Source organism: Taudactylus pleione, unplaced genomic scaffold (assembly GCF_031769625.1).
Source record: "Taudactylus pleione unplaced genomic scaffold, aTauple2 ptg000370l, whole genome shotgun sequence".
Lineage (NCBI taxonomy): Eukaryota > Metazoa > Chordata > Amphibia > Anura > Myobatrachidae > Taudactylus > Taudactylus pleione.
In genome coordinates this window covers 7439133-7458491 of record NW_028284771.1, presented here as the reverse complement: position 1 = coordinate 7458491, position 19359 = coordinate 7439133, and the positions used below count along the sequence as shown (strand labels likewise).

The window sequence follows — 19359 nt, the reverse complement described above, 5'->3', positions numbered from 1 at the left end:
AGCGTCCGGCTCCGGAGTGTGAACACCAAGGACCACGCGATCTCACGAGAGCGCGGCATCTCTGAGAGAACATGACGGACTGGTGACCCCATTGCACCATAGAAGCACAAACAGGTGGACGGACGCCCGTGAGGACGCTGAAGAAGGAAGATAGATACATCGCTTACCAGGAGGTGAGAGCTGCACTGGGTAAGTTGTGCACCTGGTGGACACGGGACGCCGCTCCACCATACAGAGCCCCCCCCGGACACCACCCATACTTGATCCTATCAGTAGATGGCATGTAAACACTACAGTTAACCCTGTAAAGACTACACCCGATTAGGGAACTGACTGCTATCCTTTCCACTCGGTCAGGGTAACATCCACTTCACAGACTTACAAATCCTGGTCAGGGTATTGACATTAATTTTTTTAAAAACTCATCCAATATAACCTGGTTCATGATCAGAACGGGAGCAGTGTGACTCCTAAGAAAATTTACTTATTCAGCAATAAAAATAGAAAATGAATACATATTTTTGTGGAGTTTATCAATTTCCTTTCCAAAAAGAAATACCAACATACACATTATACTTACAAATAGCGTGGACCTCCCAATTTTCATTTTGATTTCTAGTAATAGGGATGGGGTACCCTATGTAGATCCAGCAGCTGATAAAACCAAAACCCATTATATCTAGAGAGCGCATGCCACAAGTATATAATCAGTAAGTCTACAAACCTAATGTATCTTTACTAACAGATCATCAGAACATGTTTGTAGAGCAGTGATTCTCAAACTCGGTCCCCAGTATCCCACACAGGTCATGTTTTCCAGGTCACCCAGCAGGTGCACAGGTGTATTCATTACTCACTGACACATGTTAAAAGATCCACAGGTGGGGATAATTATTTAGCTTGCAATTCTTTGAGGAGACCTGGAAAACATGCACTGAATGACCCATTTAAGGGCAATTGGTGGGAGGCACGGTATTTCCAATTACTGCGAGAACTGCATGAAGGGCCTGATTCATTATGGATCGCTATTGTGATCCCAGCTGTGATTACGCACACAGTTCTGCTGTGACAATATGCTAATGTCTGCAACTGCTCACTCGGCATAGAGACGCCCACTACTGCTTTCTCACATCCGTAAGACCTCGCAACGCTGCGTATACACCGGAAACATCGGACCCTCAAGCAGAATTACAGCAGGTCCGACCTTACTCAGAAATTGCAACTATTGTCGCACTTAGTGAGTACACAAGCTGCGTATGCCGTTGCAGTGGCTAATTTATGCACGCCTAAGTAACGGCGTTCAAACAGCCAGGCACGCCTGCGTTTCTCCAACCACTCCCCATCACCACCCCCAAATGCTGACAGCCTGTCACTCACTCTGCGATGGATTCCTATCTCCATAGGTGATCGCAATGCTAATTCACGTATGCGCAGTACGCACCATCGGCCAATCTGCGTACGCTGTTGCAGTTACCATCCATAATCAATCAGGCCCACAATCTTTTGATGGTATTATCCATTGTATCCTATAGGCTACATTTACACATTTTGTAATGGAGACTGCGCATGTGCACTGAGAAAGCTGGAAAGAAACACGATAGCGAAATGTATCACCTTACACAGGCACAGGCTCTTCTAGGGGCCCATGTGCATGCAAAAGATTATTAATATATATATAACCCCAATAAATAATTTCCTATTTCCCCAATATGCAGCTATAAGAAATGATGCTTATAGGGGGAAAATGTGGGAATTGATACATCAGCCCCTAAGTACAAGTAACACTGAACTCTTATATACAGTATCTTAAATTAACCAGTATAAGGTTGCCGTATTGTTTCTTGACATACAGTATATACCAATCACTTCAATCCTTTGATTTAGAATAAACATCCTCTATTACAGCTAGCTAGAAGACACAATTAACTCATCTTTGAGGTTCACCCCGTTTGATTACATATGTATAGCTGTATTTAAAGCTTAAATCACACTTTAAAAAATCTCATAGAAGCTGGACGAGTTAATAGTAACCCCTCTACCCTCCAACAAAATGATCTCCTTGGTGTATGTTCTGCCTCTACAAGTATAGTTGGTATATCTCAATCACTAGCAAGCCAGTGATCAGATAACGTTTGGCTTGGGTAGGCCTCTAAATACAATAAATCTTTGTCTCTGCACTTAAAAAAATACCATAAAATTTGATGATGTGGAAAAAACTAAGGAATAATATATTTTATTGCAATACTTCTATATGCATAAAAAAAATATTTGTACTGTAAATGTAACAATAATTGTGAACAACAAGTGTCTGTTCCACCATTTAATTTGATACATATTAATTGATACTGTAAGATCAGTGTCGGACTGGGGCATGAAGGGCCCACCGGGGGAATGCAGTGATAAGGGCCCATACTTATGGGTGTGGCCAGCCTCCAGAGTGGGTTTGGGCCCCTTTAAATATATACATACTGTATATAGTAAATACTGCTAGTGAATGTATGATAATGTACCAGATGAATAGCAGTAGTGCATTGAAAATACACAATAGTCATGTGCAGTATAATTCAAGTGCACAGTCTGGAACCTGATCCCTAGAGGAGGAGGTGGGCCCTCAGGCAGTGGGGCCCACTGGGGGTTTCCCCTGTACCCCTGTGGGCCAGTCCGACCCTGTGTAAGATCCTGTCATGTGACAACAGATGAAGGTAATACCAAGCTACGCCAACTGGGCAAATCCTGAAGTGTAAGCACAGAATTACTGTGTAATGCAATTTACATTTTGTTTGCTCTCATCCTTGAATAAACTATTTGTGGCACTGTAATGTATAGGCTTTAGTTCACATTCTGCTATCAATCGCGCAATGGAGAGATTCATTCCTTGTTGTGGGTTTATGGAATTTACATTTACAATGTCAACCAATCACCATTCATTACACAACCGATATATCACATCCAATGTTATTAAAATATGTTGTCCCGAACACTTATTCAGCTCCTCAAAGTCTAACTTATAAAGAATTCAGCTGCATACATGTTCTCTGTAGGTTTCATGGCTGTAGGTGGTGGGTTGTGAGATCGTCCTCAGCATTCTGCTAACTTAGGGCCTGATTCTGACCAGCTCGCGCAAGCGAGTTGATGGTGCCCAAGTGCGCATGCACCCCTGGGCTTGCGGCAGCGAGACCCCACTACCGCAGGGTCTCGTCGCAAGCCCGATGGTTGCAATGGTCTTGACCATCTCGACCATCATTTTGGCCGCTCGCTATAGCTGCGGGTGGTCACCCACAGCCATGCGAGCGGCCAGGAGGCCGCTCCAAAAAGGAGCAGGGACGGCCCTGATTCAGAGCAAGCGCTCTGTCAGAGCGTCCGGCTCTGAATCAGGGCCTTAGTTCTGAATAGTCTGAGCACAGACAATGGGAAAGTATTAGGATGTGATGTGTGTATGTATATATATATATATATATATATATATATATATAAAATATACACACACACACACCCTGACACCAGGGCCCCATTAGGCACTGAATCCAAAAGTGCATATTATTTTTCAAAACTCTAAATAATTGCTTTATATAGTAAATATAGCTTTTTGGCTAAAGCATGTGCATACATAAATGTGCTGCCTTGAAATGCCAATGCCAGCTCATGTACCAGCAGCCACTGCCATGTACTGCTAGAGAGACAGCATCTACACTATACTGACTGCTGCTAAACTAGTTTCATTTAGAGCATCACACTACTAATCCGGCAGAGCATTCACACAGCAAGAGCTGGACTCCCAAATGTATATCAAATTACTTTTGTACAGTGGTATCTGCCTTTATACAATATTTACAAAACGTCTTCATCTTGTTTTAAAAAACAAAGTATAACGTAAGGTAAGAACCAATGAGAATGTGCGCGTAGCCACAGGGCTATCTGAGGCGAACAGATGCCGGACTTCTTGACGCGTAGTTGGGCTAACCAAGATTATTTTTCTTCCTTTTGCTGGGACTGTGGTTGGGGTCTGCTCTTAGTTCACGGTACCGCACCTGTTTAAACACAGAGAGTTCACAGAGAGAATGGTCAGATGGATGCACCCGTTTAATAGGAAGTACAGTATATAGAAGCTTTTATTTTTATTTAATTTTTTTTCTTGTCAGCCTGAGAACCTAATTGAGCCCTTGTATCAGAATGGAGGTTACAGCTGGGACTGAGAAACACTAGATGGAAACATTTGAAGCCAGAAGTTGTATCAGGAACAAAGTATCTGTGCCAGGAAATACAAGAAGGATTTGTGGGAAGCTCTTTCCCATCACACAAAGATGAGCTAAAACAAATATTATTTTTTTACTGTGTTTTATAATTGTGACATTGGGGTCTATATACTTAGCAGTGTTAGGAGACAGAGTGAAATGAGATAAGGTACCAGCCAATCAGCTCCTAACTGTCATGTCACAGGCTGTTTGAAAAATGATAGTTGGGAGCTGATTGGCTGGTACCTTATCTCTTTTCACTCTGTCTCCTAACACTGCTTAGTAAATAGACCCCATTATATAAATTGTTTTCTGGTGTGCTGATGCCATTTTATGCTTTGTACCCATTCTCGTAATGGGGCTAGGCCTGGAAACAAAGGCATACCGATAATCATATCTGGCCAATTAACTACCTAAACTTTAGTGAAAATGGCAGTTCTCACAGAAGAAAGGCAAGTTTTTATATAGTACTTCACCCTATTTTTGAAAGGGGAGGATGGTGTGAAGTGTCAATTTAATAAGATGCAAAGAGGTTTATTTACTAAGCGTTGGGTTCTAAAACTCAGCGCATCAGATCACGTTTATATCCGAAATCTAAAAGGACAATGAGCTTCCCACCTAATCACGGCTAGTAAAAGCACTGCCCATTTACATTTTGGCCATAAACCCGATTGGATTTGGGTTTCAGAACCTGATGCTTAATAAATAAACCCCAAAAAGCTTATGTTTTTCGTTGCTTGTCCACTAAATGTAATACCATCTCTGCATGGCATTATGCATGTCCTCACCATAGGCAGCAGCTCTGCCGGACAGGAGAAATGCTGCTTAGTCAAAGTACCAGCCAATCACAGATCTGACCAGGAAAAAATGGCCCTGGCAAAATACTTCACAGGGGGTGAAGACTTTGCTTGGACAACCAGTTATCAACAGCGCTGTATATTATTTTGCAAAATGTTCACTTTATATTAAACAGACCGTCTACTGCCCAAATAAAACAGCATTAGAGACCTTAAATCCAGAGAACAGCAGCAACCCCACAGTCTGGCATAAAAAAATAATTATACAGTAGTTCTAATAGTATTATTCAACTGTAGTAAACACATGCAAATAGGTATAGAACTTATGGTACCAATCACTCTCTTACAGCTGTTATTGGTGCCGGTGCCGATTGTTTACCTGAGTACATTTAACTTTCACTCACTCAACACAATTTTCCTAACATCAGAGAGTATATAGCATTTATAGATTAATTTAATTCCAGAATAACAGCAATATAAAGTGAATTACTTAATTTCTTGCTAGCTTAAAAAAATACAAGTGCAAAGTGATTTTTGAGGGACTTGTGATACTTTAATATAATGCACAATACATGTAATTTCTCTTACAAAAAGTATCACTCTTTAATCACATAACAATGACTCCCTTAAATTCTGGAATTTGTAATACAGTGGCACTTTTTGTCTATTATAGGACTGGTAAGGGCAGAATGTGGCCGAATGCCCCTCTGGCCCTAATTTTATTATTACAGATCCGGATCTACACTGATATGGACAGTAGTAGTACTGCATAAAAAGTGTGATAAAGTAATTATCCTATAGGAGAACACTGCTGTTTAGGGACAGACTGGGGCTGTAATTCGGCCCTTGTATTCCTTAATGTGCAGTGGCATAGGCGCACAAACAAAAAAAACGGGGTATTATGGGGCATGGCCACTGTCTGAATGGGCATGTCGTGAGTCACTGGGGTGAGGTATCTCTCTGCATGCCAGTTGAGCAGAGTACCAGGAGACGCAGCTTTCAGGCAGCTGGACCAGCCCATAGGTCCTTCTGGAATTTGCCAGAGGTGCCAGGTGGTCAGTCCAACCCTGCTGCGGTAAATTATTCAGAACTATCAGACATTTACTTCTGCCCCTCATGTTTGTACCTGACAAACATCTTATTTTCTTGAGAAATTGGTAACCAAGATTACGAGGTTTAGGACACGATTTATTAAAGGTCAATATTTATTTCCACAAGTATCTATTATATAATGGCCTTATATTATGTTTTCACAGTTGGTTTATCCATCAAAATTCTCAGTTTTTCTTTGAGAAGTGTTAGTAATATCAGTGTTTTTTGCAGTGTCTCTTCATTCATATTTATACATATTTCATCTGCCAGAGAGGTGTTGTGCTAGCCCCCTGGCGATGTCATAAAAGCTGCAAGACCACCTGGAGCAGGGGCACACCTACATTATAGCCTGACTATTAAACAGCTGCACAGAAGTGTTAATAACTTTGGTCACCTCCTGCAATGCCCCTGTGATGTCACCAGTGTCATCCACTTAGCCCTCAGAAGCTAGGCAGTAATCGTAACAAGATCAGCCTGTAGGAGACTGGAGTGAATCATGTGAAAGAGGGTCACCTGGGGAATGTTCTGTTCCTTGTCTGAACAAGACAGAATTAACCAGGATGATGTTTCCTCCTGTAACCGAGACCAGCAACCTCCAGGAGAGAGAACGGGAATAAGATCTATCCTTTGCAGGCAGCACATAAGCCAGCATACAGAGATGGCGCTACAGTATGTTTCTCAAAGAAGCAAAGAAAAGCTGAGGTTTTCTACACTTGAAAAATTGTTTGCACACATCACTACTATATCGCACTACAGAGGCGCTATTTATATACAAAAAGTGAGTCACCAGTGGAGAAATTGAAGCCATCTCTATAGAATTCCGAGACGCTGAAACAAGGCCTTGTAACTGTGATAATGCAGGAAAAGGGACTTTTCTCCCAGAAGTCATAGAGTTATTTGTGAGTGAGAGAGGAAACATTACATTAGTGACTGCATGTGGAGTTGGAGAAGAGATTAGAGTTCAGGAATTTACCCAGAACACATACAGAGGAACTAGGTGTAATGATTGTGTTGGAGATATTGAAGGGAAGTAATATGGGAAAATATTACCAGTTCTGCTGTATTTAAGATGTACCAGTTCTGCTGGGGTATGGTATATGTTACATTTAACAAGCTGGAATGGAAGAAAATAATAAGTTCCGAAAAGACAACAAAGGCGTAAACTGTGGAGCTATAAGAAATGAAGTTGAGTACAGTGAGCATAGAGGTTGGACTGATAACATAGGAATTTGAATCATTTGTCAGTTTAGTAAAGGACGTTTTGTGGAGTGTTGGAATGGAGACCAGATTGAAAACGACCAAGTATATTGTTCTTCTAGTCAGGGGCGTAACTAGAAGTATGGGGGAACCATAGCAAAAATTTCCTCTGGACGCCTATAGGTCTACCTATACAGTGCCCCTGTCGTTGGGCCCATTATGCAGTACCCCATGTAGTTGTGCCCACTATGCAATGCCCCCTGTAGTTGTGCCCATTATGCAATGCCCCCTGTATTAGAGCCCATTATACAATGTCCCCTGTATTAAAGCCCTTTATGCAGTGCTCCCAGTAGTACCCCTTATGCAGTGCCCTCAGTAATGCCTCTAGTAGTGCCCCTTATACTGTGTCCTCAGTAATGCCCCTAGTACTGCGGCCCCCCTTCCCGTGCAGTACTTACCTCTCTTCATGCTTCAGTCCAGGCCGTCGGCTCTCCCGCTGACTGGATATAACAAGATCCAGCAGTAGGCGCAGGCTCCTCTCATCGCGGGTGACGAGGGAGGGGGACGTCATGATGTCACCCGCACACTGCATCACTGGGAATGCTGGCTTCTGAAGCGATCAGAGGTGTCTAGTCTCTGATTGCTTCAGAAACCAACGTTCCCAGTTGCACCAGCAACTTGGCCGGCCGTGCTACAGAGGGTGCAGGGGGACGCTTGCTGGGCAGGCGGGCCCCCTAAGCCGCCGGGCCCCATAGCACCCTCTATAGTTACGCCACTGCTTCTAGTGGATCTGATAGTTATAGCTTGTTGTTTTAAGAGGTTCCAGATATAGGGGAGTAATAATATTTTCTTTACAATTGGGGTAAATAAAATGTTTTAAGGAAGAGGTTAAAGTCGCAGTTGAAATAAAAATATTAAAAAGACAAGTTAAGTATTTTATTAGTAAGGGGCAGGTGGAAAAAAGGAATTGTAGATAACAGATTAGAGAGTACCGGTGGCTATCGGTGAGGTGGATTATAATTTAGCATATTCGTCATGTGTAATGAGGTAGGGGAGGAAAGGGGACAGTGAGGTGATAGACATGTGAGATTGGAGGTTAGTAATCTGCTGTCTGAGTTAATCTTATCTGTAGAGTGGATGAGTATGTTTTGAGATGTAGGAGATAGTAGCTGGAATTTGAATTTGGAGAAGAGCCACTTTTAGTTTTAATGGAGAATTTAAAAGAGATATAACAGAGATTTAGTTGCACGGAGGAGTTATGGGGTTTAGTTGTAGAAGACAGACTTTTAATAAGGAAAGTCATGAATACATTAAAATATATATGCCTATGGGCCTAAAGCACAGCTCTGCCCATGGAAGCTCCTGGTACACTCAGTGTGGCATGGCTGAGGCTGTTTGTTTGATTTCTGGGGTGGGATGTAGATTATTCGGGGTATATGTTGGAATAGTATTAATTAACAAACCTGGATGTGAAGAAAGACTGTATAAACAAATGGTTCTTCTCATCAAGATGTAGCAGTATTGATGAAAGATGGATCTGTTAATTTTCTTTGCCTTAACTGTCATGTTTAACTAACATATCACTCTGAGAATGTCATCACTTAGATGGAATGTTCATGTGAATACATTTCAAGGACTTTGTATTAGGCCTATTCAGCAGAACATATGTTAGGTCTATATAATTTCTGGGATGCAGCGAACAGGCAAACCATTCAAATGAGGGAATAGCCAGTGTATCAGTTTACCTAATTATTTGTACTACTAAATTAATATTTCTAATTTGCTCTATCAGTAAAAATTATATTCTTCAAAGTAAAAGAGTGGATAAAAATGTACTTTAGGTCCCCATTTACCAACGAAGCATAAGCCCTTTAGTGCTCGCTAAAGGGGTTATGTCCTCGTTTCTGCATTTAACAAACAGCGGTAATTTAAGATCACCGCTGTTTGTCACAGCATCACTCTCGCCATCTTTTAGCTGGCAAGAGTGTTGCGGTCCCTATTGCCGGCAATGTAAATCGGGTGGTGCCTTTCCGGCTTCAGCGAAGCCTTCCAGGCACTGCTGGGTCGCGCATGCACATAACACCGGAGCCCTGACGCTGACAGCGCAGGACCTCCCGAGGACGATGACTTCATGGGACCTCATCGGAGGGGTAAGTATTGGTAAATACCAGTGAATTTTTTTGTTAGTATTACAGTGATAATAAACTAAAAATTGTGCTGGTATTTGCCTTCATTTGTAAATGGGGGCTTTTAATTGTAAAATTGATTCAGATTTGGCTTTGATAGAACTTTGTTGTTCCGACATTTTAAAAGACAATTTTTAGCAATTGTATTAATCAAATTTCCCTGTTAATGATCCCTGGAACTTCCATATGAATTACCTCACACACAAATTTATCTAATATAATGATGCAAGTAGTTCAGTAAATGGTAACATATAAGGACCAATCTAAGACTAACAGAGCATATGAGGTGTGGCTATTAAATAACGAAACTGATGCTATAATTTATGTTTAATTATATTAAGTACATTTTAACTCCGTTCCCCTTCTATGTACTCTCCTTCCTCATCCACACGCTGCTGCATTCTTATCTTCCATTGGTCAAAGCCGCGCTGTAGCTCATTATCTGTCAGCTGTCTCAACACCTCCGTCATTTTCTTCTTTACCTCAGTAACTGATGTAAAACGGGTTCCCTTGAGTACAGATGTGACTTTAGGGAAAAGAAAGAAGTCACCCGGTGCTAGGCCTGGCGAGTATGGAGGGTGTTCTAGCACTGCAATCTGTTTCTTGGCCAAAAATTGCTTCACAGAGAGAGCTGTGTGGGCTGGTGCGTTGTCCTGATGGAAGATGAAACCATTTTCCACCACTATGGCCTCTTTTTTCTGATTCTTTCCTGCAATATCGCTAGAACATTTCTGTAGTAATGATGATTCACTGTTGCACCTTCTGATACCCCATCTTCCAAAATAACATCCTTCAAACAATTAACATGGCTTTAAATTTAGATTTGCTTTAATGTACTTTTCCATTCTTGATGATGATGGTGTGCTCTAGTGCATGGACTGGCGTTTTGTCTCAGGATCCTACAGGAAGATCCATGTTTTATCACAGGTAATAACTTATTTATTTAAAAAATGTGAATCTGCTTGAATTTGCTCCAAAATGTCTTTATAAACTTGCTTTCCATTTTCTTTATGCTCGGCAGTGAGAAGCCTTGGAACCATCTTAGATCTTGATGCAAAACTTTCCTAATAGTTTCTTTGTCGATGTTTACAATTTCTGCTTTCGCTCGGATGCCGAGTCGATGGTAAATTAGAACAAATTTTGCTTCATTTTCATTTGTTTTTGATGTGCAAGGCCTTCTGGAATATTCGTCATCTTCAACATACTCACGACCGTCACTAAATTTTTTGTGCCACTCAAACACAAGTGCACGTGACATACAGTCTACCCTGAAAGCCTTAGTTAGCATATGGAAAGATTCGGTGGGCGTTTTGTTCAATTTAACTAAATATTTTAAGTTAACACATGCTCTACTTTGAATGAAGCATTTTAACGATAGTCAGGAAAAACTATCTCTGCGAGACAGGTGAAAGTTGCAAAACCATTTTGGGATAGTCCAAGGTCAATGTTCCCCCACTTCCTTTTAACTTAAGCAGTATGGTTTATTTATTACAAGTACAGTCTCGTTATTTAATAGCCACACCTCGTATATATTATTGGTTGCTATGGGATATATTACATTTGTGTTACTCACCAGTTCCACATCAGAAGGAACTCTGGAGAGGAAGTCGAGAAGCTCATTGTTATCAATAGTATAAGGACTTCGAATTTTCTTAGTAAACTTATTAATTCCTGAAATTACAGAGAAGAAAAAATCTAATTTTAAATAGTCCACATTTTGTAATGCATTAGATAGATGATTAAGACTCACGCTGACTCTTAACTTGACCTCTATTAATCATGTAGTAATACACATGGAACTTTTCCTTTCAATGACTACTGTAAGTAGATTTCTTTAAACATTTATACCATGGGAAAATGTGTGTGTTTGTCACTTACCGTACCTGTGCTGACTATTCCTAGACTGCTTGTGTCCTATGCATGTGGAGTTAGCCTACAATATTGTTCTCTAAAGGTAATAAGTATACAAATATTCCAATGGTTTTACTGTAACCTTCTAATTTAGTAAAGATATTTTTACCAAGACATATGTTATGTCTCAACACAAGTCTGTCACTCATTACAGTAACAAGCCAATCGTGGATTCATAATTAATTTGACTAGGTAAAATTATTACTTTGGATCTTATAATACATTTTGGGGTAATAATGCAATTAATGGGAGATTATGATAAATCTAATTTGTGGCAAAAAATTTGCTAATAGCTACAAAACAGTGTGTACTTCTTTAATTGCAGTGGTCATAGCTGGTCAAATTGGTGACATCAGAGAACAGTGCAGTCTTTACTTACTCATGGGGCCCACACTGTGCATCTGCGGCAGATTGCCGCAACTAACCGTTCTGCCACCGGCGGGGAGAGGGAATAGAAAATGTTCAACAGATTAAAAAAATCTCGGCTCCGAAATCACAACCTAAAAATGATCGAAATCGGCAAGTCGGGATTTTTAACATGTTGAATTTCCCCAAACAACCTGATCACCATTGGTTAAAGTGGTCCAGAACGGGGCGGAACTGCGTTCCGTCAGTTTTAATTGAGGCGCCCACCTTGCCTGGCTTTAGAAACTGGCAGCTGCGGGCTGCAGCTGTCAGTCTCAATGAGCTCTGCTTTTACTGGGTAAGCCTGCCCGACTGGCCACAGACACGGCCCAGACCGAATGTGAGTGACAAGTTGTAAGTACACAGGCTGCGCGTCGCTCGCTGCCTGATAAAGTAATGGTGAAGCTAGTGAATTATGTTGTGTTTGTTTTGTTTGGGATTTCGGGCTCTTCCCGGCAGATTCTTGCTATGACTGCCCCCCGCCCCGGGGTGTGCTGCCTGCTACACTACAACCTTATGATTATGAAGTTTTTATATCTTATAATATATCTCTGTGTTCTCCCACTGCCCCCCCTACCCATTGTGTTCACCCTGTCCCCAACTTCCCCACTGTGTGTTCATGTTCACCCTACTTCCACTGCCCCCTTCCCCTGCTCCCCCACTCACCCCCTCCCACTGCTCCCCCACCCACCCCCTCCCCACTTTGTGTGATTACCCTGCACTACTGCTTTGGGCATTATGTGTAAGGGGCACTACTGCTGTGTGCATTGTATAAGGGGCACTACTACTGTGGGCATTATGTGTATTAGGGGTACTACTACTGTGGGCATTGTGTATAAGGGCACTAATGTGGGCATTGTTTAAAAGGGACACTACTGTGTGTCATAACATGAATAAGGGACACTACTACAGTATGTGGTGTAATATGAATCAGGGGCACTACGTGCAGTGTAATATGGTTAAGATTGTGATACTGTGTGGCGCAATTTAAATTGGGGATACTATTGTATGACCACGCTCCTTTCTTATGAGACCACGCCCCTTTTTGTGGTGCGCATTTGTAACGAAAAAACATTGATGTGACGGGGGGGGGGGGTACCACCATGTCTCTAGGACCACTTTAAGCTCATCACAATCATCAATGGCCACCGATTCATGGATCGGATTGGCAGAATGGGGAATCGAGGCCGTAGATGTGTGGGCCCCTTAAGGCTATCTATTTTACCAGGTCAGCTTGTCCTGGCACTCTGTTTGGGAACCTGTGAACTGCAGAAGATATCAAGGGCATGATTCAGAGGTGGACACAATGCCAATGTTTGCGCACTTGAGCAGTTATTTACTACTGCGCATATACGCAAAAAGTCCTGTAAACCTCTATGGCGCAAGCTTTTCCCTGAGTGTATGCGAAGTCAGCTGTTGCATATGGGAGTGCTGGCATTAGAACCGGTGAGGCAAAACCATGAGCGTTCCTGGGTGGTGTCTGGGAAGTGGCCTGAAGTGAATGCAAAAATAGGCCATCTCTTGGGTGCTATGCTAGTGTCACAGGTGAACGCAGCTGTGTTCCCAGAGAGGCCATGTTTATCCGGAGTTCAGAAGTAGACACTGCGCGAACCATGCCTGGTGTCGATGGTGGAGTGTTCAATACCACTGGCAGAGTTACACTGTACACAGACATTGAAAGTGGGCACATGTCAGGGCTTGCACAGTCCGTCACAGGCTAGTGCATAAGGTGAAGGCTGAAGCTAGCACTTGCATATTAATGCTGCTCTGACTCCACAAAAAATCGCAATCGCGGCTGCAGCTGCATCCACCTCTGAATCAGAACCCAAGTGCACAAGAACCCAGGATTTCACAGATCCTCATTTACACACAAATTCCCTGTTACTCTCATTCAAACTTATCCACAATTAAGATCTGATCTATGTATATACTAGAAGTTGTTGCTGGCGTTGCCTAGTTCAATTTTTTTCCGTCTCTCACAAATTACCCATCCTGGGTGCTCAGCAGTTTATCTATTGAATTCGTTACTGCTCTAATCCATCTATCCCAACACCCTCCATCTCTCAATGAGCCTATTTATCTTTCAATATTTGCCGTAATAACCCCAAAAATACCCATTTTCATGGGATATCTGACATGATCCCTCCATCTGAAACATAGCCGCAGCCCCCATAGGTTTCTATGGGAACTGCAAAGCTGTCAGATCTATCAAGAACGGCAGCTAATGCTATCTGAAGATGGCGTTAACCGCTGTAGCCTATGGGCTGCATTTCACAAAACTTACTGGGAGAGGGTTTCTCCAGAATCCTCCCTGGCAATGGCTGCCGCACATGCGTGCTCAGTATCTCATGCATGTGCAGTAGCGCTGTGAGAGTCCCGATAGAGTGAAGTGACTGCATCACAGCGACAGGGGACCTCATTCAGACCCGCTCGCAAGCGCTGAGCGCTCGCTAGCGGGTCGATGTTTAGGCCCTGCACATCCGCAGGGGCCGCAGTGCGCGTGCACAAGCCCCGGAGCGAGAGAGAAATTCTCTCGCTCCGGAGCTCACTACAAAAGGGGCGGCTGTCGATGTTGATCGACAGCTTGCCCCGTTTTGTAGGCGTGGCGGGGGGGTGGTTTCACAAATGGAGTCATTCCTTAAGGAAAGTCTGCCGTTTTGTGGGCGGCCGCACTGACATCAGCAGTGATGTCAGTGGGGAGCTTCCTGCTCGATCAGAGCAGGAAGCCCCCTGGGGCTTGCGGTTGCCGAGACCCAACCTTAGGGTCTCGTTGCAAGCCCCGATGGTCGCGATGGTCTTGACCATCGCGACCATCAACCTGGTCGGTCGCTAAAGCTGTGGGTGGTAACCCACAGCTTAGCTAGCGACCAGGAGGCTGCACTTCAAAATACAAGCGGCTGCCTACATTCAGAACGAGCGCTCGCATTTTGCAAGTGCCTCTGAATGAGGGCCAGAGTCCTTTTCGGAGTCCCTGTTCCTTTGTGCGAGTTTTGATACATTCAGGTGGTATATAATTTATTATTGCCGCAAACAGAAGTGATAAGAAATTACAATTATTGGGTCTAAAGCCCGATAATTGATAAATATGTCCCTCACTCTCTTTGGAATTAGCCAGATTGAGCCCAGTCCAAGCAATGTTTGGTTAAGCAGGCAGTGTTTGGGTCCTAAATTCAGTGTTTTATTTTCTAGGTTTATTTTTGCTCTGCATGCATAGCTTATTCTGAGGTCTACATCTCTTCTAAGCCTACTAAACTACATGTTAGTTACCTTGTTTTATATATTATAATGTACCCCTTATTTAAAGTGATAAATCTATTAGACGCTATTAAGTATTTATTGAGTATTAACCTGCTAGAAGCACACAATGGATCATAGCAGGGTACATTGGATTATCGCACGGTAACTGCACAGTGAAGCACAGAAAGAATTTAGAACCCTTCTAATCTGAATTGTGCGCTAACAACCTAAAGCCCTGCAGACTACAGTGATTATGAAGCACAAAGACACATAAGAGTATGGGTTAATAACAGTGGTATGGCCTTTGCCCATATTCTAGTGAACACTGGACATTCCAGGACACATCATTATATCTGAGTTTAGTTTAATATGCTAGTGATTACTGCACATGTGTAAGAGATAAGAATTGTTTGTGTTATTCCTTACCATCTAAGTACTTGGTATCAAGAATATGGGATTGAGATCTGCCCAAAATTCCAGCTTAAATACAGTGGGCCTGATTCAGAGCCGCTCACTATTACGCAGCAAATCACGCCACGCATGGCGCAATGCATGTGCCCGCGAGTGGATAAGCGTACTGCGTTTGCATCTGCGCCACCATAGGAATGCATGGTCCGATCGCAAAGTTCGTTATAGCGTATGCTGCTGCGGGAAATCACGTGGCGCAATGCGTGCGCACGTTTGTAGCGCGATTGGCAAAGATGTAGCAGGACACATCTGTACCATAAAAGACACAGCAAGATTCTTCCAATTATACTATACAGCACTTTGCAACTTCTGCACAAACCCTGTCTCTGATGAAGAAACCCAGAGAGAGTAGGATCTCCTAACATTTCAGATGAGGTAAAGGAGGTGTTGTCTAAAACAGTAGCATTAAATGATGCTTTAACCTAAACTGTAAATGCCCTGGATGAGTTCACCATCACTTATAACAATTGTTTTTAACGCTCAACTTATCTCACTCACTCTAAAGACATTCATTTATATTTCCAGCAATCTGAGATTTGGGTGGGCAGGTTATTATTACACAGGCACTCCTTTACCACCATTATCATGCAGATGCAGGACGCTTACAGTTTTAGAGTGGAGTGAGCTGCAGCGCTATCTCCTGCTCCTACAATGTAGCTTAGATGGCACCTTTACCAAGATGGCCTCAACAGTCCTTACTGAGCATGCGCGACCCCTCACCTTCTCATCCATGTGTAGTAGTATATGTATATGTGTATGTGTATGAGACTGTACTGCATGGACATGCAGCACATGCATTCCTCCGAGGAAATTATATAGCAGCTAGATACTGATACCACTGACTCTTATAGCATTACCACTTACACTGTATTATATGCTGTTACTGCTGTTACCACTGACAACGGCTGTTATCCTAAATAAACCTCCAAACCTGCTTAAGGATAATCTGTCTGGGTTACCTCCTTTTCAATTTCCTCTGGTGCCTATTGTTTTATATCAGTAGGACATATCAACATACAGCTCCCCTACACAGTGTTGGGCTGGGCATGAAGGGACCACCAGGGGAATGCAGTGATAGGGGCCCCTACTTAGGGGTGTGGCCAGCCTTCATAGGGGATGTGGCTAACCATTAGAACAGGGGTGGGGAACCTTTTTTCTGCTTGGGGCCAATTTTGATATATATAACATTATTTGCAGGCCTGGTGCAGGCCATGCCCCCTCTGTGTGATGTCACACAGGGGCAGGGTCACAATCACCGGTGATTACAGCAATGCCCAGAGCATTCTGAGGTTGCTCCGAGGAGCTGTAAGGGCAGTGGTGTGACCATCTGAAGCGTCCTAAGGATGCTCCAGGCGGCTCTGCTGCATAGATTTTTGGCTGCTGGGTGCCATTCTTGGCACCCTGCTAGCCAAACGAGGCTAGCAGGAAAAAGCTCAGAGGGCCAAACCAAATGATTCCAGGGGCCTTGTATGGCCCCTGGGCCTGAGGTTCCCCATCCCTGCATTAGAGTGTGCATGGTCTAGGCCCCTTTAAAACTATATATATAGTAAATACTGCTACTGCATGCATGATAATGTATCAGATTAATAACAGCAATGCATTGTAGAAAATACACCATAGTCCTGTGCAGTATAATGTAACATATGTATAATGTATAATTCAAGTGCACAGTCAGGAACCTGATCCCTTAAGGAGGGGGTGGTTCCTCAGGCAGTGGGGCACACCGTGGATTTTCCCTGTACCCCTGTGGGACGGTCAGACCCTGCCCCTACATCACTAACTACTACCAAGCTGTGTTACTCATCAGGGTGTTAGGATAAATTCAGCACAAGCCCTAGATAGTATTGAGAAACATCACTCCCTTGCAGGTGCCTGTGATTTTACTACATTACATTGCTGGATGATGTGCAGAATATTAACGCATAACCACAAAACAAACATCTCTCACATGTACTCATTCTAACCAAGGCATTCACACCACACACACACTGGTCTCATGAACCATTGCTTCTTCACCAAATTGAATACGGGCTCAAGTGAGAAACTTTCTAACTAGCCTAAGAACTCTCCACATGCTGGTGAAAGACCTGACACTCTATGAAGTCATGTATACACCTCTTCATGGTCCCTAACACTCTCTCCTCAATATACAAAATTGTATATTGTAAATTTGTATTGGCTACTCTTCAAAATAAGTATTCCAGTCTCTATATACAAATGGTCCTTACTGGAGCACTTACAAGCAAGTAAACGGCCACTCACCAACACCAATCTGAATTGGTGAATAAAACAGATTTCTTTACTTCAATGGTGGAAATATTCATATCAGCTAATAATTAATAGGAAAGCTTTACACTCATCTGGTCCTCCTGGTTATCAAATTATAAGGTACTTTTGAACACGACTTAAGGAAAAGATCTGACATGACAACCAATCTCTTTGGCTAATCCTCTGCAGACATAAGAACTTAAGGCATTCATCCAGATATTAATACTTTGCTGTCCAGCTGCTGTGAACCTAATATTCTTCTTGACAATGGGGCATATTCAATTGACCGCGAGGTTTAGCGAGGAAAAAACCTACTGCGCTGCAGAAGGTAAGTAATTAAGGACTAATTAAGCTAATTGGAAACTCCCAATTACTTAATTAGTCATTAGGAGGGGTGCCGTCGGGGTTCCAGAGCATTTCCCAACCTTTTTTCCTAAAATTGTGTATTTTAGGAAATATTGGTCGTGCTCTGGAGGTGCGCAGAAAAAAAACTCCCGGCGCTCAAAAATATAAAAATAAAAAACACCGCTCCTAATTGAATAGCAAAAATCCAGCACCTGCAGGAAAACCCTGTGGGTGCGGGATTTTTGCTATTCTCGCTCCAATTGAATATGCCCCAACATGTCCAGCTAAACCCTTCTTACATCACGTTCCTCTACTGTCCCACACTACTTTTATAAAATACCCCCCAATACCTCCCATATCACCCAAATATTCTCTCAGGGCCTGATTCAGAGCCGGACGCTCTGATCAGAGCGCTTGCTCTGAATCAGGGCCCTCCTACCTAAAAATGGAGCGGCCTCCTGGCCGCTCGCATAGCTGTGGGTGACCACCCATAGCTTATGCGAGCGGCCAAAAAGATGGTCGCGATGGTCAAGACCATCGCGACCATCAGGTTTGCGACGAGACCCTGCGGTAGGGTCTCGCAGCCGCAAGCCCAGGAGTGCTTTTGGCTCTATCAGAGCCAAAAGCACTCCCACTGACATCACTAGTGATGTCAGTGGGGCCGGACCCAGACGGTAGGCGTTCCCATGGGAACGCCTCCGTCTGGGCAGCCACGCCCCCGGCACGCCCACCAAAGGGGGCGCGCTGTCACTCACCATCGACAGCACGCCCCCTTTGGTGCGAGACCCATAACGACAGCTTGGCTGTCGCTATGCGGGTCTCGCTAATGCGCACGACGGAGCTCCCTCCGTCGTGCGCATGTGCATTAGGGCACCATCAACCCGCTTGCGAGCGTTCAGCGCTCGCGAGCGGGTCTGAATTAGGCCCTCTATTCCCTAGCAAACCTTGCTGAATGCTCTCTAACACCAAGATAGTTAATCATTTATGAATGTCCATACATAACTGAGATATTGTTATGTATAAAAAAAAGTGTCAAAATCCTTTCCTCTAACACATTTTGATTTTATCTATATTTTTGTATGATCATTTTTCTGTGATATTTTGCAAGTTCTTATTTGAACGCGTATTACTATTGTGATTTTAATTGTATTTTTGCTGAGAATCTTATGTCGTTACTAAATGTAAATTTGAAATTGTAAATTTTTCCTTTTATATATATAT

At 43.0% G+C, this 19359-nt stretch overlaps 1 protein-coding gene across 3 annotated transcripts in view; it reads right to left on the bottom strand.

The window, feature by feature from the left end:
• Positions 1–3390: 3390 nt before the first annotated feature.
• Positions 3391–19359, bottom strand: part of MCTP1 (multiple C2 and transmembrane domain containing 1) — a 1010275-nt gene continuing 994306 nt past the window's right edge. For all 3 annotated transcript variants that reach the window (XM_088444636.1, XM_088444637.1, XM_088444638.1), the window contains 2 exons: positions 11078–11175; positions 3391–4028 (listed from right to left, as the gene is read on the bottom strand). In XM_088444636.1, coding sequence (XP_088300762.1) covers positions 3957–4028; positions 11078–11175 — 170 coding nt within the window. In that variant the 3' untranslated portion in view covers positions 3391–3956. The remainder of the gene's footprint in view (positions 4029–11077; positions 11176–19359) is intronic.